The sequence below is a fragment of the Aethalodelphis obliquidens genome, unplaced genomic scaffold (assembly GCF_003676395.1).
Source record: "Aethalodelphis obliquidens isolate GAN/ISIS:26980383/991018 unplaced genomic scaffold, ASM367639v1 scaffold18, whole genome shotgun sequence".
Taxonomy (NCBI): Eukaryota; Metazoa; Chordata; class Mammalia; order Artiodactyla; family Delphinidae; genus Aethalodelphis; species Aethalodelphis obliquidens.
Genome location: NW_020837962.1, coordinates 6,213,920 through 6,238,056, shown reverse-complemented (window position 1 = coordinate 6,238,056; position 24,137 = coordinate 6,213,920). Strand labels below are relative to the sequence as shown.

The 24,137-nt window shown below is 50.3% G+C and overlaps 1 protein-coding gene and 1 long non-coding RNA gene across 3 annotated transcripts in view; one reads left to right on the top strand and one right to left on the bottom strand.

Moving 5' to 3' along the window:
* Positions 1 to 13: 13 nt before the first annotated feature.
* Positions 14 to 21,343, top strand: PMM2 (phosphomannomutase 2). Of its 2 annotated transcripts, none has more exons than XM_027117434.1 (8): positions 14 to 145; positions 4,971 to 5,082; positions 6,912 to 6,988; positions 7,670 to 7,761; positions 10,398 to 10,497; positions 10,608 to 10,683; positions 11,967 to 12,082; positions 19,861 to 21,343. In XM_027117434.1, the coding sequence occupies exons 1-8, from the start codon at positions 80 to 82 to the stop codon at positions 19,960 to 19,962; spliced, it is 741 nt and encodes a 246-aa protein (XP_026973235.1). In that variant the 5' UTR covers positions 14 to 79; the 3' UTR covers positions 19,963 to 21,343. The 2 variants fall into 2 exon arrangements, with proteins under 2 accessions (XP_026973235.1, XP_026973236.1); XM_027117435.1 differs by having other exon boundaries at positions 19,608 to 21,343.
* A 41-nt stretch (positions 21,344 to 21,384) lies between these two features.
* The window catches only part of LOC113626216 (uncharacterized), a 2,776-nt gene continuing 23 nt past the window's right edge, over positions 21,385 to 24,137 (bottom strand). The window contains exons 1-2 of the long non-coding RNA XR_003435093.1: positions 21,851 to 24,137; positions 21,385 to 21,558 (exon numbers count right to left, since the gene is read on the bottom strand). The exon at positions 21,851 to 24,137 is cut by the window's right edge and continues 23 nt beyond it. This is a non-coding gene — a long non-coding RNA (uncharacterized LOC113626216). The remainder of the gene's footprint in view (positions 21,559 to 21,850) is intronic.

The following is a 24,137-nucleotide window of genomic DNA, read 5'->3' as shown; positions in this document are numbered from 1 at the left end:
AGGGGGGCTGGTCCCGGAAGTTCCGAGACGGATTCCAGGTGCCAGCGAATCCTGTAAGGTACGCGTGGAAACTGGGGTCATGGCGGCGCACGGCCCAGCGCTCTGCCTCTTCGACGTGGACGGGACCCTGACGGCCCCGCGGCAGGTAAGCGGCGTCCGGCGGGCTTGCGGCAGCCGGTGCAGAGCCCCCTGCTGCTCCCAGACGGGGCTAAGGACCGCCTATCTCCCCTGAAGGGACCGAACTCTATTCTGGGTTCCTGGAGGAATGAGATGGAAGCTCCCACCAGCTCTTCAAGACCTCAGGGTGCTCGAAGAGATGGGACAGGCCGGAAAACTCTAGAGAGCAAGAAACTTGGGTTGGAAAACGCAGTTCTGGACTCTCACCTCCAGCCCCGGATTTGAACCCCAGCTCTGCCCCTTAACCAGCTTGTGTGCCCTCCTCAGACCTATGACGTATGGTCTCTGCCTGTAGCCTGATGTGAAAGACACAGGTTTCCAGGTCAAACGGACCTGGTAGAGTCTCAGCTTTACCTCCTGACAACTGTGTGACCCTGAGCAAAGTCATTTAACCTCAGAGCCTCAGCATCTATGGCATTAAGTGGGGATAGGACCTGTTGCATGTGGTGTTTGTGGGTGTCGAATGAAATCATACAAGTTCATGAAAGTATCTTGCATACGGTAGACTGGGTTCAATAATATTCAGTTAATATCAGCGACCGCCACCACTCCCTTCTCCAGCCCTGCAGTGGAGTGGGGTGATGGAGGAGACCTAGATTACTGCAGGCTGCCTGCTGAGAACCTCCTTGGACTCCTAGAAACTTCTCATTTCCAGATTTTGTTGCCGTAGGCACGGATATATTTCAGTTAAGATTAACATTTGTGATCTTTGCCCACTCTGACCTCCCCCTTGCACAGATTAGTCACTGAACACCAGCCATTTGAACTTGAGACTTGGCCCAAGTAGCCTCACTGTCTTCAAGTTCTAGCTCTACCCTGCTTAGTTTGGGCCAGGTGAAAGCAGTGGTATGTGTGCTCCAGAATTCACAACGAATGTCTGTGACCTTAGCTGTCCCTATCATTTTACCTTTCTGAGCCACAGGTGCTATGTATCTAGCAATGATGCTCAATTGCAAGTTCTCCAGAGGCCCTTTTTGATTCTGAGGTTCAGTGATCCATGCACACCTGTAGGTTGTTAATTAGCGCCTAGTGGTCTGGAGCCAATGTCAGCAATTCATTGTTTGTAAAAGGCCAGATAGCAAATACGTTTGTGTTTGCCGACCATATGGTCTGTAGTAACTACTCAACTTTAATGCAAAAGCAACCATAGACCTTATGTAGACATAGCATAGCTGCGTTCCAGTAAAACTGCTCTCAATTTGGCCCATTGGCTGTAATGGCCTTGGATTTACATTCCAAGCCTTTTTACACAGTATCATTAGACCCTTTTAACCTTTCTCCCTCTTTCATCCCTGGTAGGATAGTTGTTATTTCCATTTTAAATAAGGAAACAGACTCAGTGGAACCATGACCTTGATTTCACACAAGAGATCTGGTACAAGTCTCTGGGCCTCAGGGCATCGTTGTTTGCTAAGTTTGCCATTTTCTGCTACTGCTCCAAGGTGGAGGCTGTTGTGTTACTAGGTGTGTCATTCAGGAACGTGCTTCTGATTCCCAGAAGGTACCAGGGATATATAAGCATAAAGTATGAAATAGCAGCGAGACCAGGCAACCCGCAGTGTTCTCCCTTAAAACATTTGAAACGTGATATTCTTTGGCGAATGTAAGTAAATTTTTACACTCAAAAAATAATCTAATTGTAAAGAGAATTGTTTCAGGGCTTCCCTGGTGGCACAGTGGTTAAGAATCTGCCTGCCAGTGCAGGGGACATGGGTTCGAGCCCTGGTCCAGGAAGTTCCCACATGCCACGGAGCAACTAAGCCCGTGCGCCACAGCTGCTGAGCCCGCGTGCCGCAACTACTGAAGCCCGTGCGCCTAGAGCCCATGCTCCACAACAAGAGAAGCCACCGCAATGAGAAGCCCGCACACCGCAATGAAGAGTAGCCCTGCTCGCCGCAACTAGACAGAGCCTGTGTGCAGCAACAAAGACACAACACAGCGAAAAAAATAAATTAAATAAATAAATTTTAAAAATAAAAAAAAATAGAATTGTTTATGTGCTGGGTGCTCAAGGTTAAAAAATAAAGCTATTTTAAAAATAAAAACTAAAAACTATTTTAGCAACAGATCTGTTCATTGTACAACCTTTCCCTTCCTCAGTACTCGCATTCTCAAACATTGATAAGCACAAGACAATCCGAAAGCAGTCAAATGGGTTATCTTTTCCTGCAGCTGCTGAAATAGTATATGACCTAAACAGGTAAAATCTAATTAGAGTGGAGTCCAGAGCTTTGCACATTTTACTGTCTTAGTAGAATTTTGCTGTTCTGAGTACTTTCCTAAGAAATGCCATTGCATCTAAAAGCAGTTGAGACTTAGAACTAGGATATAAACCTGGGTGAATTGTTTTCCAACTTCCTATCATGAAAATTTTCAAACGTACAGAATCGCTGGAAAAGTATAGTACCCAAAACATCCATATTCCCACCACTTAAATTCAACAGTGATTGATATTAACTTTCTCTCTTTTTTTAATCTTTTCTGTGCCACTTCCTAAGCTGTAGTCATAATGGTACTTCACCCCTAAATGTTCGCACCTGCAGCTCTTGAGGACAAGGACATATGTCGTAACCAAAGTACCGTCATCATACTTAAGGAAACTATCACCAATTCCCTAATATTATTTTATACCCTGGTCCAGGGGTCAGCAAACTTTTTTCTGTAAAAAGCCAGATAGTAAATGGTTGGGGCTCGCAGGCCATATGGTCTCTGTCACAGCTACTCACATCTATAGTTGTGGCCACAGACACCTCGGAAATGAATGGATATATGGCTGTGTTCCAGTCATTCTACAAAAACAAGCAGCATGCTGGGTCTGGCCCACAGGCCCTATTTTCTAACTCTTCCTCTGCTCCACTCAGTTTTCCTTAATTGTCCCAAAAAAGTCTTTTATTAATTTTTTTTTTAATTTTTCAGAAGGTGAACTTTTAACATTTTTTCACCTTAATTCCAAGCTTTTGGCTCTTTCTCTGGGATGATTTAGAATTCCTTGAAATTATCAGCACAAGAGTTATTTAGAAACATTATGACAATTTGGCTGTGTGGTTATTTTGCTCCAAATCTCTCCTGCGGTGTGGGGTAGTTTAGATGCTCTATTGTGGTCACGAGCAGCTAGGTCTTATTTCCTGTCAAAAAGTATTTGCTGCCATCTGGAAGCGAAAAGGTGTCTCTGACCAATGCAAGTTGCAGAGCACGTCTGATAGCTGGACAGCAATACCATTTAACTCATCAGTGTGCACAAGGGTCAAGAGAAAATAAATTGTGCCCTTAGGCTTCTGTTTGAAGGTGGAAGTATTGCGTTTGTGTTGCATTTTTAATATTTTGCAATCATGGGAATCTTCCCCACTTGCATTCTGACGTCGGCTCTGAGTAAAGCAGTTGTGGGGACTCTGGGACCCATTTTCACAATCACTGACTCAGAGGCCACTAGATTTTGTCTATTAGGTCAAGATTCCACCGGAAGATGTAGAAAAGATTGCACTCTGATGTAAGCCCTTCTGTACAATTTTATTTTATTAATCATATGCATGTATTACTCGAAAAAAAATTTTTTTAAGAAAAGGATAAGGGCTTCCCTGGTAGCGCAGTGGTTGGGAGTCCGCCTGCCAATGCAGGGGACACGGGTTCGTGCCACGGAGCAGCTGGGCCTGTGAGCCATGGCCGCTGAGGCTGCGCGTCCAGAGCCTGTGCTCCACAGTGGGAGAGGCCACAGCAGTGAGAGGCCCGCGTACCAAAAAAAAAAAAAAGAAAGAAAAGGAGAAGATTGAATTCTGGATGTTTTTGTACTGAAGTTGAGTTAAGTGGGTTTTTTGTTTTTAATTTCTGGTAATTTTATTTGTGTAGATATTCCATGTAAGTGTACAATTAAGATTGCTAAAAGTAATGAAATAAAAGTTTAAAAACTTCATTGTGATTTGCTTGAACACAGGGATATCTTTTCATGTCAGTTTAAAATTTCTTTTGAATGGGCACACGGTTTGGAATTTAACTAGCATAAAATTATACCACTGAGACCACTATTTATTTTTTCTTAACATTTATTTATTTATTTTGGCCGCACTGGGTCTTAGTTGCCGCATGCGGACTCTTAGTTGCAGCATGCAGGATCCAATTCCCCGACCAGGGATGGAACACAGGCCCCCTGCATTGGGAGCGCAGAGTCTTACCCACTGGACCACCAGGGAAGTCTTGAGACCACTATTTATAGACAGAGCTTTTCTTTCAGGAGAGACTGAAAAATCTAGTGGTCTTACTCTAAGGCTTTTTGTTTGTTTATATAATTATAATAAATCAACTCTCAACTTCCTCTTTAATCTCATTATGTTATTTTGTTTTAATCAACTTAAATCCATAAATGGAGCACAGTGTGGCATTTGAAAGGACTGGGGTAGGTCTACATGCGTTGTGGAAAAATCACAACTTAGTGCTGAGAAAACAAGTCATTGCACAAGATGTGGAATGAGTCCACTTGTGTTTCAAAAAGCACCTATTTATATATGTGCATATAGACAAGTGTATATATAAATGCACAGAAAAAAGGCTAGAGCAGTACATAACAGCTGTTAATATATTTCTTGTGTGTTTTAAACTAGGTAAAAATAAGTAAAATTTAACAAGTTTTTTTCTGATAAAAAAGTTGATGTCCCAAAAGCACGACTAAATAGTTGGTCTTATCTGTAGACCTAGAAACCCAATTGGCAGTTATAAAAATAAGGGTTATATCACTCTTGGGATTTTAGTCTCCCGATTACTTCGTGACTCTTGACTGTTGTGTTTTTCTTTTTGAAATGCAGAAAATTACCAAAGACATGGATTGCTTTCTACAAAAACTGAGGCAGAAGATCAAAGTTGGAGTCGTAGGCGGGTCGGACTTTGAGAAAGTACAGGAGCAACTGGGAAACGATGGTAAACTCCACATTGCTGGCTACATTTTGGTAAAAGGTCAACTTCTCATGAAGACGTTGGGACCTGTTGCCATTTAGTATCACAGGAGCCCCGAGCCCTCACCCCCGTGTGGCAGGCTTCAGGCTTCCTGCTTCCTTGTTTGGGGAAACATTTTCTCTGCCTTTATTTTTCCTCTGTTTTTAGTCCTCTAAGTAAATTTCTGGAGTTGCTAGTGGAACAGTTGGTACTCGGATACATGGACAGATTCACCTAGAAAGATGGGTGTCTGTTTCTCGGCCTGCAGTCCTTCCTGTTGGTCCCCATTAACTGCCCTTCTGGCCTCAGTTCGGGCCCCATCTCCTGACGTCCTTCTCACCCAGGTGTTGAGGGGTGATCCGGGTCTTCATGCCTCCCTCTGTTGCCCTATCTCAGTGTTCCCCAGAGTTCCCTAGTCGGGAGGCACCCAGGCTCCTCCCCACCTAGTGAACCAGAATCTCAAGCCCAGGACCCCAGGAAGGTGGAGATTCTTACGTGCCCCTTCACTGGAGATTCTGAAGGGCATGGGTCTGTAGGGCATGGGAATCATACTTTAGCAACTACCCTCAAAGAGAGTCTAGTGCTGTGGGTGCAGCGCTCTGATTATTGGAAACTGTCTGGTTGTGTTTGGCTTGAAGACCAGTGCTATGGATTATTCATCTCCACGGCCCCAGGGCCTCCAGGGTGCCTGGCCTATAAGAAATAGCAGGTAGAGAGAGATTGAGCATTCTTCTTGGCACTGTTGACGTTTTGGGCCAGTAATTCTCTATGTCCTGTGCACTGTAGGATGTTTAGCAGCATCCCTGGCCTCTGCTCACCTGATGCCAGTAGTGCTGCCACACCCAGTGTGACAACCAAAAATGTCTCCAGACACTGCCAGATGTCCCCAGGGGGCAAAATCACCCCCAGTTGAGAACCACTGTTCTAGATGTAATATCTTACAGTGCAAATCTGTGTGGGGTGTATTTATTGAACCAGTTACTGAAAGAGGGATCTGTGTAGTCCCTTTAAAACTCTCTGTTCTGGTTACACTTAATTTTCCTTGTAGGTGCTCTGTTTAGAAACGCTATAAACAACATAATGGGACACATTAAGACCCGGGGATCCTGTTACCTGGTCCCGATTGCCCTTTCTGCCTCTGGTCACGTAATTAACCACAGGCTCAGAGAGGTTTTGTCAGTGTAGCACAGTGTCTTACATTTCAGAGAGTGAGAGTTGAAACTCCAGAATCAAAACAGTAGCGAGCCAGAAGAAAGTGGAAGACCCACCTGTATCAGAATCACCTGAGGAGCTCATTCAGATGGAGATGTGGGAGCCCCACCCAACACATAGTGCCTGGGAATCTGCATTTTGGCAAGCACCTAGAGTTTGAGGCTCCATTAAGATTTATGTGGGTGGTCTTCAAATGTGAATGAATATAAGAATCGCCTGAAGAGCTTTAAAAAACAAAATCTGATTCTTAACCTGGCCTCTGCAGATTCTGATTCAGAAACCTTGGGAGCAGAGCCTGGAATTCTGCAGATTTTCATCACTGCCCCAGTGATGCAGATTCACAGTGGGGTTTGGGAGCCATCGTTGAGGTGCCCACCGAGTCTCCAATCTGCAGCCTAATTGTCATCTTTTAAATTTATAATGAAGAGCCTTCTTAAAAAAGTTTTTAAGGAGCTTTTTTTCTACCCTCCCAATCTGTTAAGATGAGATAGCCTTTCACAGTCATTACTGGAGTTTAGCATTTTTATTGGCGATTAATGTTAATCAAGAAATAGAAACACAGGGTCCAATTCATTGCATTCTCAATTTTGTTTTGTTGGCAGTGGTTGAAAAATATGATTATGTGTTTCCAGAAAATGGCTTGGTAGCATACAAAGATGGGAAACTCTTGTGCAAACAGGTAGGTTTGCAAGTATCCAAACTACTCTGTACTACTAGTGAAATGTTTTCTAAAAAGGTATCTGATATTGAATGCCTCCAGGGAGTTATATCTGAGAGAAGAGTGGTAATGAATCTTCACCCTGTATTGTTTACATTTTGGATATTGAATCATGTGACTAGTACACATTCCAAATTGTTAACTAAATTTTTATAATTGTTTTTCAAGGTTACTTAATCTAATATTTCTATTATGGTAGCAAAGACTAGGGCAAGTTGTCTTGCTGCAAGCATTTCTAAGAGGTACCATGTAGCTCTTATTACCATTAAGATCCTTCTATTCAGACGTAAGAGGAAGCCAAAGTGGAACAAATATATTTTCTATCAGTGTCTGCAGATATTTTAATTGAATAAAAGGCAGCAGCAATAAACTCTTTGGGGCTTCCAGGAAGCACTTGAGAGATAATGAATACAAAAATCTTGAGTAATGAAGCAGAAAATGGTTTTAACTGAGGCCCTTTCTGGTTTGCCTAATGTTTTCAACCAGAGAAAAAGGGAGAAAAGGAGAAAGGCAGTGGGGTGTGTCCCCACCACTGCTTGGTGACCCTCCAGCCACAGAGGCTGAAGACCTGGGTTTGCTGGAAAGCCATTTTGAAAATGCCTCCCACTGTGTCAAGTTAACTCCAGTATTTTCTTTATCTAGAACATTCAAGGTCACCTGGGTGAGGCCCTAATCCAGGATTTAATCAACTACTGTCTGAGCTACATCGCGAAAATTAAACTCCCGAAGAAAAGGTGGGTTTGCTTTTAGCAAAGAAGCACCACTGGAATATGGCTGATGCCGTCTGGTGGGTTGGAGCTAACTCAACTCCAAAGCCAGGTGCTTAGTAAGGGACCACTGGAAACCTTCTGTAAAGCCAGCGGTAGACCAATGATTACATAAATGATGGTGCGTCCACGTGACGGAAGTTGAAAACTATATGCTTTCAAAGGCTATCAGTTAAGGCACATGCCTGTGAAACAGCAGTGTGGGAAAAGCAGCATCAGCCCAGGCCGCAGCTCAGGAGTCTCAAACTGGAGGCCTTCGGGCCAAATCCCAGGCAAAGCCAAGTTCAGTTGGCCCCTGGTGTTCAGTAAAATCTGCAGTAAGTGCTATCATTTAAAAGTCTGATTTCACACTTTAAAATACCTGGGTTTCCGGCTTCTGCAGCATCTGAAAACCCGGCAGCTCGATGCTCCCTCCTAGGTGGCAGCAGCCTGGCGGGCAGCGCTGCCCCCCTCCCCATCCCCCAGTCTTTCACGGGCCACTTGTCTCATTTTTCTGGCCTCGGTAGGCATTTGATTCGGGAACGTACCTCTTGTTCTGAATACTGTTATCTCAATTCCCATTTTTAAATAAAAACAACAGTAATGTGCACACATGCCCACAGTTAAAAGATATGCAGAAAACGGACCATATGCTAATGGTGGTTGTTTCTTGGTAATGAGATTTCAGGTGGTTTCTTTGAAATACTTTTCATCTTCTCGGTTTTCTGCACTTAATGTGTAACACCCTAATGATTAGAGGGTGAAACATTTCTTAAAGGGTGATTGGATTTCAAGACATGCTGGAGTTTCGAGAGTGCTCGAGACCTGTTTCCAGAATTTCCGAAACAGATGCCCCTGCTCGGCACCTCCTCTTAGAGGGCAGGGGCTTCCTTTTTCACATCTGTCCCAGGTAGGGGGATGGATGAGACAGGAGGGACCCGAAGTCCATCTTTCTGGCAGCTGGGAGACGGCCCGTGAGGGTTCCTTATCCTGTGCTGTTGACTTTTACGTATATTAGAAATTCTCCATTGTAGAAAGTGAACATATAACATACCCCAGGTCATTTCAGTCTTTACTTTGGGCTGAGCATTGAGGGAGGATAAAAAAAGGATAAGATACACTCCTGTCCTCCAAAGAAGATGTCATCTAGTGAGAGGGCCCAGCGTGCAGAGCTGTGACTCCGAATTAGCCTGAGACACCCGGTGAATTCAGAAGGCAGAGCTGAGTTCCTCCTTGATCGGCGTTTACCCACATTGCTCGTGGGTCTAATGCTATGTCCCACACACGCCAGGCAAGTGTAGTAAGACGTCACATCGTCCAGGTCTTCAGGGGGGAAGTGAATGCTTGATCAACCGCCTTAGTCCTGGTTTTTAGAACAGAAGCCTTTCTACAGTGCATCAGCCTCCCTCCCTGCCTTGGGCATGACCTCTTTTTCTGACAGTTTAGGACCCACAGGCCTAGTATCCCCCCTGGGAATGATCACCAAGGCCCCATACCCCAGTGTAGATGTAGAAGGTATAGGCGACAGGCTGGTCTGTACCGAGTCCAGGACAACCGGGACGGGGTGTTTGAAAAAGTGTCTTAGGTGCACATACGTTGTTGTATCGTTTGCCTCTTTCTCTGCAAGTTGAACACAGCAGGGGAAGGATCCAGTGATGGAGATACCGCTATTTTTACTTTACTTGCTTCCCAGTTTTTTAGATAAACTGGTACTTTTCATTTCCGGAGCCCTTTCAGGGGGCCTCAGAGCAAGTGCCATTAACCCCTTTCTGAGCTCAGAGCAGAGCGGTGCCCAGGGTCCCTGGTAAGTGGCGGCTTTGGCGTGGAATCTGGTCCCAGCCCCACGCCTGGCGTGTGGCCTTGGAGTATTATTACTGAGGCTCACCTGGGGATCCTCAGCAGCTTTTCCTGTGTTGCTTTTCTTGGTAAAAATCAGCATTTCACTAGGTCACTTGCAAAGGTGTCTGGGACATATATTTTCAAATTCCTCAGGGAACTTGAAGAGCTAGCAATCATTTTCATAGCTCTTTGTTAACTATAACATTCTCTGTCAAGAGCAGCACCGTCCAGCAGAAATGTAATATGAGCCACATGTGCCGTTTTTTCCGCTTTCCGTGGCCATGTTTAAAAAAAATAAACAACGGAAAGGAATAGGTGAAATTAATTTTAATATGTTTTATTTAACTGACTATATCCAAACTATAGTCATTTCAAATATAGTCAGTATAAAGCATTGTCAATGATGGTTACACTCCTTTTTCATACGAAATCTGTGAACTCTGATCTCAGGTCAGATCAGCCACAGTTTTCAGGGCTCTCTAGCCACGTGAGGCTCGTGGCCGCCACACGGCCCAGCACAGCACCGCCAAAGGCTGATCACACCCGCCTCTGCCATCGGAATCGCCCCACTTTTTTTTTTTTTGACCACACCTCGGCATGCAGGATCTTAATGCCCCGACCAGGGATCGAACCCATGCCCCCTGCAGTGGAAGTGCAGAGTCTTAGCCGCTGGACCGCCAGGGACGTCCCTGGAATTGGCCGGCTTTTTAGCCTGTCTGTCCATCTGTTGTGTTGCTCAAATAAATGATGTATCTCTGGGACCTCCGTCCCCTTTTCCTCCCCAGGGGTACTTTCATCGAATTCCGAAATGGGATGTTGAATGTGTCCCCCGTCGGAAGAAGCTGCAGCCAAGAAGAACGCATTGAGTTCTACGAACTGGATCAGGTGAGTCTTTATGAAATAGCCGGGTGTATGGACGTGTGGTGTGCATCTCTGTGGCCAAGAAAGTGTGCTTCTAATGCAGTGGACTATTGGTATCTTTTTGTTTTCCTCAGAAAGAAAGTATAAGACAGAAATTCGTGGAGGATCTGCGGAGAGAGTTTGCAGGGAAAGGCCTCACGTTTTCCATAGGTATCATGCATTCAAGCGGGCTTCAGGCTCTGGGAGCTGTTTGCTGGGAGGTGGTTGTGGGCCGGTGTGCTCTTGAACTTGGACGGTGACGAGTTTGCAGCTGGGCTGTCCGTGGCAAGAAACTGCCCTCCTGCCTGATCAGCGCTAGCCAGGACTCAGGTTAGGAGATGACTTCCACGCTGCTGGGTTTGGTTCTAAGTCCTCGCCCAGCAGGATTTTTCCTGCCTGCACTTCTCCTAGTCAAAAATAAGATTGCTTAGTGAAGAGTGAGAACTTATCCCCACACCTTTGGGCAGAAGACAGCTAGCTCATGGGTGACTGTAGGAGAGAGGTGGGACAGGGCCTCTTAGATCAAGTAGACTGAATGTGTTCTGGAATCCTGTGATGTTCGAATGGCAAGGAACCTTCGAAGTCACTTGGGCTGGTTTTACAAATGAAGAAGCCGAGGCCCAGAAAGGGGAAGTCACTTGTCTAGGTTCACGAAATTTCTGTTCATAGTGGCAGGCCAGCATGCGGCCGTTTCCAGTGTCTGATGCAGAGCTCTTCCTGCATCGCTGATGTCTCTGCCTCGCTTTTTGGTGGAATATGCCTGTCAAACGCTTTAAACAGACCGATTTCTGCTGTCAGTGCTGACAAGCCGTACTTACAGCCCTCTCCTTTCACCGGCTCAAATAAGCGTACGCTTGCCAGAAAACTGGAATTGCAGAGGGCCTCTGTAAAAGATGAATGGGTGTCTTGTTAAGTATCCTTGAACTGTGAGATGAGCGTCTTCCCTGACACAGCTCTGAAAGGGTTTTTGTTGCCCAAGAAAGCTGCCTGGCAATCCCCGTCCGTGGGGTTTTCATTTTCCTGCACGACGAGCTGGATGCATCCCGCTCCCAGGCCTCTCCGCCGAGCGCACAGTGCAGCTCCAGGGGAGCACGGCTGAAGGAAGCTGTTCGCAGCTCTTTCACCGGCCTGCTTTGGGCTTCGTTTAAGCGCGCTCTGCAGACCGCTCGGGTGCAAAGCCATTGTGGGTCTCACTCTGATGAATCAGCACTGTGTCTCTTTTTTAGACTTTAGATTTTTAGGTTTTAGGTGAAGTCATGTTGGAGAAAAAAAAAGTCATGCAAGAATTGATTTCTAGAACCTACCCGTAAAGTATTGTAATTAGCAAACTGAGGTAATAAAAATCAACCTTGGCACTCCAGTTGCCGACAAGGTCAAAGGGCACATTTTCTTTCAGTGACATATCATTAGCCTCCTTTTCACCTTTAGCTTGTGTGTCTCCCTCCCCGCGGCAGGAGGTCAGATCAGCTTTGATGTCTTCCCTGATGGATGGGACAAGAGGTATTGCCTGGGACATGTGGAAAAGGACGGCTATGAGACCATTTATTTCTTTGGTGACAAAACCATGCCAGTAAGTATAGAAGTGTTTTTGCAGTTTCGTTGTTCAATTTGGGTTTGAAGAGGGGGAAAGCGGACAGACGGGCTTTTCTGCCCCCAGCCACACTTCACCTGGCAGCCCAGCTCAAACTGAGTAATAGCTTCTGTCCTATGAGAGGGGGGTGAGGGAGCCCCCTCTTCTCTGCGCGCAGACACCCGACACCTCTGAAGGCAAGGATGGAGCCCTTCAGTTTGACTTTGAGTTAAGTGTCACCCACCTCGAGCGCCTTCCGGAATGAGACCCAGTGCTGTCATCAGATCCTCTTTGTGTTTCAAAGCCCTTGCTGTTTTTGTTTCATGTTTCCGCCGTGTTTTTTCCCCAGGGGCGTTCCTTTAGGTTGGGCACTAGGAGTCCTAAATGGTAGGAGGACCAAGAGTCTCGTGAGTCTGGAATTCAGGAGAGATGAGAGGTGGGGGGTCAGGCCTGGGCATCACACACTGAGGGGCAGGAGGCTGTCCCGGGGGGGCTGTCGGAAATCCCAAGTCCGGGACCAAATCTAAACTGGGGACTGATGGGAATTCCCTGGCGGTCCAGTGGTTAGGACTCGGCGCTTTCACTGCCAAGGGCACAGGTTCAGTCCCTGGTCGGGGAACTAAGATACCTCAAGCTTCTCAGCGCGGCCAAAATAATAAAATAAACTGGGGACTGAGAGCAGAGCCAGGTGTTGAGAGGCCAGCAGGAGGAATTTCCCCAGAGCCACCGAGGTAGCAGGCGAGGCTCTCCTTAGGACAGGTGGGTCCCCAAGGGGCTGGATGGAGGGGCTTTGTCGCCATCGAGGCCCAGAGGAGGCTCAGCCCCCAGTGGTCACTGCCCAGCCCGGGGCCGCCTCCCTTTACCTTCCTCTTGCACCCCCGTGCCTCTCTGCTTCCCTCTCACGGGCCACCCGGTGGTGGTAGCTACCTTGCCATCAGGCTCCTGTCTCAGGCTTTGTGGCTGTACTGCAGCAGCAGAAAGGCTGCATGGATGGAGTTTTTAATCCCTCCAACCCCCGGTCCACCCAAAATGCGTGCTGTTTTGCTAAGGTTTCTCCTATGTGGACCTGCCTTTTTCAGTAAGATCTCAACGTGCTAGTCTTCCAGCGTGAAAGGGACTTCTGGATAGTATAGTCTCATGTCCTGCTTTCCAAATTATAAAACTGGGGGAATTCCCTGGCCGTCCAGTGGTCAGGACTCCACGCTTCCGCTGCAGGGGGCCACAGGTTCAATCCCTGGTTGAGGAACTAGGATCCCACGAGCCGCCCTCGCCGGTCCCCCGCCTTCCCCCCCATCCTCCCGGCTTTGGGCTGATTCCTGCAGGCTGAGAAGACAGCTCTTCAGAGGGGCTGAGGCAGGTTGTTCTGTGATGATGAAGCCTCAGCTGGGACTTTGCAGGATGGAATGCAGTTCTTGAGATAATTAGAAAACAACATCTTCGGGGAATTCTTCATTTGGAAATTAGAGAGTTTTCTGTTTAACCACTGCATTACCATACGTCAGTTTTTGTTTTTTTTTTAATCTTACCTACTTTTAAAAAATGGATACTATTGAAGGGAGGTTCCCCCCCATTCTTAATTAATAGGTATTCATTGTAGAAAATTAGAAAAAGCATGAACAAGAAAGGAAAAGACACTTGTAAATCACAGCTGACATGCCTCTCAGCCTCTTTGCAATGTATATGACCCCAAATGTGGGACACGGTGTGTTCACTGGTTTCTGCTTTTGTTCTCTTAACTATATTTCGTTCCCCCCACGTCGGGGAATGTTCTTTGAAAACAAGCCTTTAATGGCCGTATAACATTCTAGCATTTGGGCACAGCTTATTTACCCATTTCCCTGGCAGAGGCCCTTTGGGTTTGTGGCTCTTCGTTGTCTTCACAAGCACTGGAGTAAACGCTCTCGCATCATTCTTTGACCTCCTCTCTGATCTTTTTTATCAGTGGTTTCCTGGAGATGGGAGTTAGCAGTCCAGCCATCTAAATCTTTTAACAACCTGAGGCCCTGAGCAATCCAAATACTTGCTTTAAGTTTCTTTTCGTATTCAGTGATAGATATTTAGAAAGCTGTTTTCTTTCTTTGCGCCAAGGCAAAATGTTTTTGCCGGCTCCCAGGGAGACAGCACCTGAGCTAAGCGCTGTCAGTAAAAAGCCCTTTCCCTGCCAAGCTCAGCAGGCTTAGACGCCTGCCCGGCAGCTCGGCCGGAGCCTGATGTTGCACCGAGTCCCCCGTGTCTTCCCCAGCCCCTGCCCCGAGCACCTCCAGAGAGCAGAGGGAAGAGGGAAGGGGCTGGCCCTGGCTCTCCTGGAAACTCCCTCATCCGTCCCGGCAGCCACAACAGGCAGCTTACAGGCCCTGGGCCCGGCCTTTGGTGGGAGTAGCGGGTGGGGACGGGGGGGCGGGGGGGGGGGGGGCGCTCGGTTTGCTGCGGGGAGGGAGATGGCCAGCGCCTGGGGAGATGCACCCAGGCTGCTCGGCCTGGCTCTCCAGGGGGCTTGCGCCTGCCAGCTCAGCCCCAGCCTTGCCGAATTCCCAGGCAACAGTGCCTCTGCTTGTTTAATGCTTCTTGTAAAAAACATCTGGACTTGAAGTCGGGGCGACGTGAAAACCCACTGGAACACTTGGTGAGCATTACCCACTGATGGGTGTGACTCCGCAGTTCCACTTTGGTTAATTCGGCTCTCAGTTCACTCCTACGTGTGTAGAAAGGGCTACAGAGAGGGGCATGCCAGAAACAACCCCACCCTTCGCAGGAGATGGAGAAATAAACGGGGGTCCAGCCACACAGCGGAATGCCAGGTAGCATAAGCACAGCTGGTGTGGAGCAGTGCTGGTAAGAGGCTCCATTTTTGTGTAAACACAGAGAAATCATTTCTCTTCGTGTCTGCTTGTAAGCGCACACAGGGGGTCTGAAAGGGTACCCCCAAAATTACAGAGTTACCGTGGGGGTGGGATGAGGATGGGAGAGACTTACCGCTGTGACAAGACCCTGTTTTTAAATTTTTGAGCTGCATGAAGGTGCTGTCTATTGAAAAATAAAACTTAAAAATGTCAAATTGAAAAGAGGAAGGGAACGAAGCTTTTCAGGTTCTTCCTCAGCTCCACCCCTGAGCAGGACACTTCCACTCCGCCACCAGCCGGGGGAGGCGGGGAATGCGGGGGCCCCGCAGAGGGCCAGCTGCTCGCTGAGTGCTGTCTGGAAGCCCATGCCCTTTTTATTCTCCTCTCTCACTTCCAAAACACTAAGACTGCTCATCCTTTACAGTCAGCATGAGGTGGTAGGCTTGGAAACCGAGAGCACCCAAGTCGGCCCCCCAAAAGCCCGGCGCGGTGACCACACGTGTGTCTGTCTAAGCCTCAGTGCCCCGGGCCGTCCAGGGGGTTGTGGGTACGCTTCCAAAGGACCGAACAAAGTGAGAGGTCTTAGAGGGAAGGGCGTTGGGGATGTGCCTCTTTCCCAGCGGCAGGCCTGCCTGGCCTTCATCCAGAGGCCCCTGCTTTTAAGGAAGTTGTGATAAGGCTCACCTAGTACTGAGGTTGCTCTGTGAGATTGGGGGCCTGCGGGATGGTGACAGGTTGCCCTTGTGAGTGGTACCCAGCGACCCTTGAGATTCTGTTAGGCCTTTGGCCGGGGCCTGGGCTTTCTCGGCGAGCCTGGCATCTCCCGGCATCTCCTGGCATCTCCAGGGCTCCCAAGGCTCCTTAGGGCTAACAAAAGTGCAGAATGTGTCCTTGGGACAGACCTACCTGACTGTTTGTTTCTGTGGCAGAATCTGAGCCCCAGGTCTTGTGTGGCTGGTGGCAGGCTTAGGTTAGCATGGTGAGGGGGTCGCTCGTTCCTGGAGGGACCCAGGGCAAATCGCCACTCCTTGTGGTCTGAGCCTCCTGGAGGAGGATGGACCAGATTAGAGGTTCTCAACCCTGCTGAGAACCCTGGGCCCCCTGCGGGAGGACAGGAAGCCAGATGCTGTGCAGGGGAACCATGGGTCCCATGTGTCCACTGGGGGCCTGCCTTCCTTCCGGACCCCAGAATTGGTGGCCTCGTTGGTCCAGAGAACAGGACGGTGGACCAGCCCCACCCCAAGGCGGGAGCATCCCTCACCCCAACGCTCCTGCTCAGGGAGACCCAGGCTTAAGGCCCCCAGGGCTCACTGGTGTCCGCAGCATCAGCATCTCCCCGATGTGCTCCCGTGCCAGGGCCCCTCACGCATCTCTGAACCCCGTTTTACGGATGAGGGGAGCTGTGCCAGAGCCATCGCCAGACCCTAAGGGGCAGTCACCCAGGGGCGTCAGCCTCACCCCTAGCCTGGTCATCACTAGATTCTGAGCTGCTGGTCCTCAGCCCTGGAGGCACATTGGAGTCACCTGATCGCTTTCAAAACCTCATGACCCTGGGGCCAGGCTGTTTTTGACCATAGCTGTTTACTTCTTTCTAGGAAAAAAATCAGCAGTTATCTAAGGGCATTCATTTTTAAACGTGAAAGTTGTTTGAGGTTGTTTTCATCCACAGCTAATTCTGACATACTGGGAGAGCAGCGCACACCGCAGTCATCAGGTCCCCAGCCTCCTGCGTAAGCCCTGGGCACCCAGCTCTCCTGTGGCCAGAGACACCCAGGCACGGGAGCTCTTAGTGCATCCTGGGCCTTTGGCCCCCATGTCTCTTGTTCTTTCCCAGTTTTATTGATGTATTTTTAAAGCTCCTGCAGTGACTGTCACTTGCAGCCAGGGGAGAACCCCTGCTCTGGGATCTTTGAAGGCTGAGCCTTTGTCTTGGTGGCCTTTGTACCCATAATGGATAGAAATTGGCTAAGTGCTTATTGAACTACCCGAGGTAAACGTCCATGTGCAGCTAGAGAGCTTGCCTGTGCCGCGGGCAGGTATCCACACAGCAGAGACCCCCTGGGAGTTGTGTCTGGAGCAGGGCATGCAGCTGGCGGCGGCCGGGACACTGATGCAAGAAAATCAGCTTGCACTGCGACCCTCCTCCCGCTGCGACCCTCCTCCCGTCGGCCCAGACCTTGGCCTTGTAGGGATTAAACAATGGGCAGCCTGCGCTGATCCGGGGCCTCTACTTTGGGCCTGCCAGGTACACCTTAACGGAAACATGATCACTTACTCATCCCTTCGCCTCTTCCCTCCCTCCGTCTTCTCCCAGGAAACAGGAGCTTTGTTTTGGAGCTTGTGGGTGGCTGAGCCTGCCCAGCAGGAATCCAGTAACCTTTGGTGCACATGCAAATCCAGTTTTGAAGTTTCCTGTTCACTGTAGCCTTATTTTTCTAGTGGGTGGCACTCACTAGCTTGGTGGTTTGGTTCTGCTTCTCCCGACCTCACTCCGAGTCTGGTTTGCAAGGTCTGTGCAGCCCCAGGAGGGAGCCCGCCCGCTCTGAGGCCAGTTGCCCTGCGGGAGATGTGGGCAGTGCGGGCAGTGCAGCTTTGCTGCCCTCTGAGAGCAGCGGGCCCCACCGGGCTGCAGGAGGTTTCTCCTTCCCGGGTGATCGGAATCTCTGGACCTGGCTTTGGTACGAGTCAGTGGCTTACAAGGCAGCAGGGCTCAGCCTCCTTCCACGGACAGCTCCCCGCCGTCGCCACCAGCAGGCCCTCTGTCAGGTGAGGCATCTGTTGGGCACCTGGGACACCCTCTCCAGGTTGGGGCAGGCGTGGCATCTGTAAGCCTTGCTGCTCCCCAGAGAGTGGCTTCTGTCTGCCTTGTACCCTGGTTGGGGGCTGGAGCCTCCTGACTCTCCTCTGCTTCCGCTTTTGAGTCCTCATCCCCCATCCATTCTCCAGAAAGTTCCTCTTGTGAAGTGAACCTGATGGTGTGAAGCCTGGCTCCTGGCTTTCTGGAGGCTTCACATAAAATCCCAAGTCCTCATCTCGACCTGCGAGGCCTCACGGCCCGGCCCCTCCCCGGCAGGCTCTAGCCCAGCAGGCTCTAGCCCGGCTGGCAGCCTTTCCCGGATGGGCGGTCACAGGGCTTGTCCCTTCTCTTCCTTCAGGCCTCTGCTCAAAGGCGTCTCCCCTGTCACCCTGGTCCCCTCCCCTTATTCTTTGCAGATGCAAAGCATCCACAGAGCTGTTTATGTCCATCTTAAATGTAAGCTTGGAAGGCGACCCTTAGGTGGACGTCATTTGTTTGCCACTGTATCTCCAGCTTCTGAGACCATGCCTGGAGGGTAGTGAGCGCTGCACACGGTTTGTTGGGTTAATCCGTGAAGACTAACCCCTCCCTCCAGGGTCGGTGAGTGACACTGGAGTGAAAGTGTCCCCAGGTGGGTGCTGGGTTTTTCTGAATAGAGCAGGAGTTCTTGCTTGCTTGGTTAGGTGCTCTGTGCTGGTTTCCCCACACCAGGCCATTCCTAAGAGAAATCTTTTTTTTGTCGTAAGAATTGTCTTCACGTGTACTTGTTCAGGAGATGCTGGCCATGAACTGGGGGCCAGCTGAATGACCAGAGCCCCTTCACAGGACATAAATTCGTGAGGCCCGCGCAAGGCTTGGCAGGCTTCTGGGAAAGAACATTGCCCAGTGTGGCTCCAAGCCATGGCCTCCCAACATGGCTCCGCCCGGCACGCCTCAGCCCCAGGCAGTAGCCCCTCATGAGGTCTGTGAGCTTCACCTTCTCCTAGGGAAGCCGTCTGCTTGGGGGTGGGTGGTTCTTACAAAGATGAGAGCAGCCATAATTTCAGGTGTCCGTTGTTTAAAAGGATGTCATTTTCGTACAGAATCGTGTTCTCCATACTGGCTTCGTGCGCTGTGTTTTATGAAAAAATCCATTTTCGCTGCAGTGATTTTCATCACATTATAAACTAATTGATTTTTTTTTCAAGATTTTGCGTTAGACTGCTTATCCAATGTTATGAGGAAAATATAGCTAAGCAGGGGCTTTCCTGCAGGGCTGTGGGTTGTGGAAGCAGCATTCCCCTGAGATGGGCGGGACTGGGGAAGGGGGTGCAGCACAGACTAGGTGATCCACAGTCACAGGACCCCCTGCACCCAGCATGCCTGGCCCCTTCCAGACCGGGCCTCAACTCCTAGGGGCTCACCAGGGGGAAGGAAGCATGAAAACGCTAGGAAGCGGTGCTAGCTGCGCGCTGGGGCTGCCCCAGGATTGCGCGTCCACCAGTGGCCTCGGTGCTTTGGGCGAAGTGCTGCCACGATCCCCACTTCACAGATGGGGAGCTGCCCACATACCCCCCTCACCGGTGCTAGACCAGGATCTGAGCCCAGGCCACCAGGCTCAGACTCCAGCCACATGGGCCTATTTAAACTTCAGTGAATCAGACTCAGTCCCTCTGTCACAGGCCTCACGTGTGGCCGCCGTCGGCTCAGAGGTGGACCGTGTCCATCGTCACAGAAAGTCTCAAGGACAGTGCTGCTCTGGACTGTCTGCCCTCCTACAGTCCCCCATGACCTGTTAGGAAAGTTTGGATGCAGTTAAAACAAATTGATGGGGTGAGAATTCTGCTTTCTTGATAGAAAAATAAGCCTTAGACAGATCTTCATGGGAACATCGTGATTTCTTTCACAGGCATAATTGCATGTTCCAAAGCTAAACTGCAGTTCAAGGGAAGGTGAAAAACCCTTTTTTGGTACGAGAGTACCCTTGCTGTTCCTCTCCTGGGGGCTAAGAAAAGGTGCCTGAAGAGATGCTCCCCACCCGGTAAAATCGCAGGGTCCTCATTTCTGGTCCTATTTCTCTGGTGGCCCCAGGCCCCTGGGTGGCAACAGCCTTGGCCCAGGAGGAGCCAGGTGGCGCCTGCATCTGCGCCGTGTCTTCTCAGGGTGGGAACGACCACGAGATCTTCACAGACCCGAGGACGGTGGGCTACACCGTGACGGCGCCCGAGGACACACGCAGGATCTGTGAGGAGCTCTTCTGCTGACCATCCCTCTCCCCGTGGGAGGGGCGTCCCGCCACGCCCACCCCCAGCCCACTGTACGGTTGTCACTCGGGTCCTCACTCAGCAGGGAGATGGCCCTCCGCCTCCAGTGCTAGAAGCAGCCAGAAGGGAGAAGAAAAGGCTTGTCAAGAATGGTTCAAAGGACTGTCTCCAACAGAGGGTTTTGTCCCCACCCCGAGTCTCAGGACCCCCAGCCCTGCCCTGATACGTGCGATCACAGTACACCTGGGGTTTTTTTGTTTTTAAACTTTCCCATCATTCTAGAATGATACAGGAAGAACGAGTGTGCCTGGACCCTCCCTCTTTCCTCATGGGTCTTGTGGAAAATATAACAGATATTCACATTGGGACCCTCTGCATCAGTACCAGGAGGGGGGCTTTGGTGATGAGAAAGAAAGGACAAGATGTTTACAATGATCTGACCCTGGGACATGGTTAAAAACACTTCCAGAAATGAAGCTCCCCCGTGAGAGTGCTGGTCGAGTGACCACTGACCCCAGGGACTTTGCACCTAGCTGGCCCAGGAAGCAGGGGTAGCTCTGTATCCACTACACTTTGAAGAGCCCGCTGGTTTCCTAGCCATTGGGACAGAGGCAGTGGAACCAACAACCCCGCCGAGAACTGGCACATGGCCCTCCCGGGACGCAGCTCCGAGCCCAGGCCTAGAGACTAACTGAGGCGGTCACACTTCGCCCAAAGAACCTCCTCCTGCTGTCCCCAGGGCCTGTTTGCCCTAGTTCGTCAGGGATCGGGAGAGCCTGAACTAACAGATCAGGAGCTGTACCATTTCTCTGCCGGATGTTTGAATAAGCCCATCCACCCAGGCCCTCGGAGCTGCCGTGGTCGGGTCTGTAACCCTCACTCCTCCCTCCCGCCTTCTGCAAGTTCCTTGTATAACTGGAAGGCAGCGCAGAGCCTCGTCCACAACACAGAACACGGAAGAGAGCTTTCCAAGAAAACGGTTGCTGTGTCACTTTTGAGCATCTTCCTCCACAGACCAGTGCCGGGGCCGGCGTCAGTCCAGGCATGGCCTCTGCTGGGGACTTGCAGACCTGAATCTGAAGTGGGGATTACAGAGGTGCTCTGAGCAGCCCACCTTTCTGCCCCCACCAGGTACCTTCATCACAGAGGAACCTGGTTCCCCCCAACCCTCCCCCAGCCTGGCTTGTCTCAGCTCAGGATCAGCGCCAGGCTGCGAGGTCAGCCCCCTCACCTGCCCAGGGCCACACACCGGGGTGACGGTTCTCACTGGTTCCCAGGACTGTGCCGTCCTGTGGCATCCTTCCTGGCTGAATTTTACACAATACTGTAATGATCTTTCCAAATGAAGAGTAGCAAAGTAAAGTGATTTTATTGTTTCCTATTTTTCTTTCTGATTACTGTTTTCTCCTCGAGTTAAGTGAGTTGGTATCTTCTCAGATTCTGGGGGAAGAGCTCAGCCCTCTTGGACCTGAGGGGCCACTCGTTGCGACGCTGACATTCCCACGATGTTGGGGGTTGCACTTTCCAACTGGCATCGACCCACCCTCCAGGCTTTTCTGCCCACTGGGTAAGGATCCAGTATTCCGTAGAAGTTTCCTTATATATCAAAACGAGACAACTGAGTCTTACTCAGACTTGTCCCAACTTTCATGAGGTGAAGGGTGCACTGTTTCTCCGCCCTGCACAGGGCTGCCCTGGGTAGGTACCCCGAGGCCATCAGGCTGGGCCCCCTACCCTACACTGTCACAATTCCCTCAACCTGCCTCCCCACCTCCAACGATTTCAGACTTTGCGCCATCCTTCCCCTGCTGCGGTGGTCTTATCCCGGTCCAAGCTCCCCGGCCATGTATCCCACCTCTTCTCTCTTTAGGTATTCCCCAGCACCCACCTTGCTCCCCGAGGGCCTCCGCAGCTGGGCTCTGTGGTGGGGACATCAGGTAATAGTAGGTAAGTAACATGCAGGCAGCAGCGGCTGATGCCTTACACATGCTCACAAAGCAGCAGCTTCTGTCGTTGGCAGGTAAGAGCCGGCTGCCAGGATTCAGATCCTGGTTCAGCTGCTGCTGACTGGCTGTGTGATGGAGGACGAGTTCACCCCAGCCTCAGTTTGCTCATCTGTCGAATGGGATTATAGTCCCTACCGCATGTGTAACTTAACCGCGTTAACTTCAGTGAAGCACTTAGAACAGTGTGAGCTATCGCTAACTTAATCATCCCCAGAAACCCTGTAAGACGGGACTGTCAACCCTGCTTGACAGACGAGGATAAGTCATTCCCTCAGCCTTCTGCCGTTCCAGGACGGTAGACAACATCACAAGAAATGTAAACACGGTAGCTAAATGCTGAGCAAGAGGGAAGCAAAGAGGTTGCCCCAGGTCAGCGTGGGGCTGTTAAGAAAGCTTCCTCCTCCCCTTCCCCACCCCCTGACCCCACCCCCTGCACTGCAGAAGCTGACCAGGTATTTAGCCCCGGGCTCTAGGGCTTAAGAAGCCTCAAGGGAAAGACCACTAGCAGCTACTGGCCGCTGGAAGGCCCATATAAAGCTCAGTGAGGAGCCTGAACTCGATCCCGAGGGAGGGGCCGGGGGAGGCCCATCTGTGTGACGAGGGTAGGTCTGTCTAGCTTCCGGGCAGGGAGTGACTGGAGGGCCAGCACGAAACAAGTTTGGCAAACATTTGGGTGAGGCGAAGGTGGCCTAGGTGGCCCTGAATCACTTCCTGAGGGCTGCTTCCCTCTCCTGCCCAGACAGGGCCAACTCGGCCAGGCCTCCAGGCTCCCTTCCACATCTGCCCACCCCCACCCCCCTCACCCTGGCTTCCACCAAACCCACCCTCCCTCCCTCGAGCCGCATGGCATCACACGTGTTTGGGGTTCAATGCTTACTCCGGCCTTTCCCTAATCAGGTTCGATGGGCTGGTTATAATTTGTCCTAATGCACTCTGAAAATCTGTATATTTTTACAATAAACATGTTCACCTCTGCACACCCAAAGCCATTATCTACCTCCCGAGGAAAAGGTTGGCCAAGGAGGACCTTCGCAGCCTCTTGTGCCCCCTGCATCTCCCTGCTGCACTCCTGGAAACCAAGAACCTGGGCTGCCTCCCCTCCCACTTCCCAGCTTCCCTCCGTCTGGACCGCCCTTGGCCAGACTGCTTCTGCTCACACAGTACCAATTTAAATGCATCAGCAGTGCGTTTACCCACAGCTGACCACGTAAGTGGCATTTTCTACTGTCACGAAGCCACATCCCACTGCTAAGCTTGCCTACGCACGAGGATGATGATTAAGGAAGAAGGGCTGATCCCATTTTCTTATTCATCCCCCAAAAAACCAGACTGCAAAGTAGAATGACTGTCAGCCTCCTCTGGGGAGACGCCCTTACCTGCTGGCTTCAAGGAAAAGCTCCCTGGCAACCAGATTCCCATTAACACATAACGCAGAGCCTCACGCAAAACAGACTTTACTGAGAGAAGGATGCTGGTGGGAGGAGACCTGCAGTCAGGAATCCGGATTCTGTGCCCAGCTCCGTCGCCAACACCGTCCATCCTCCCAGAGCCTCCGGAGTTTCTGTAACTTGAGACTCTGTGCTTGAGTGGGGAAGGGTCCCTTCCAGCTCTGACTGAGAAAGATGTGGTCACCAGGAAGGACAGAGCAAGAGCCATTTACAAAGGAGTCTACACAGCGAGAGCCCAAAGTTTAGCTCAGAAGAGCAGATCCAACTCGCAGCCCGCTGGCGGGCTGGCAGGTCACAAGGAGCCCCAACCATGTGTCAAGGTGAGGACAGGGCAGTGGAGACACCTGGGGGAGCAGGTGGAGGGAAGGTGCAGGCTCTCAACCTCCGGGAGCCTGCACAGGTCTCGGGAAGTGGCTCTGGAAGCGTGGTCTGTACCCAACAGACGGGTCTCCAGGAGCCACCTGGGGACAGACCATCCGAGGCTGGAGGGGAGAAGGCCACCGCGGGGCAGCAGAGGCAGAGGCCGGAGGACCCTTCGAGGGGCACGACAGGCCAGGAAATAGGATCAACTTCCTTAACTATGATGTTTCACTGCATACTGGAAACCAACACACTTGCCTATTTAAAACAATCCAGTGGTCATTTTGTGATGTATGAAAATATCAAATCACTGTGTTGTGCACAGGGAACTAACATAGTGTTGTAGGTCAGTTATACTTTA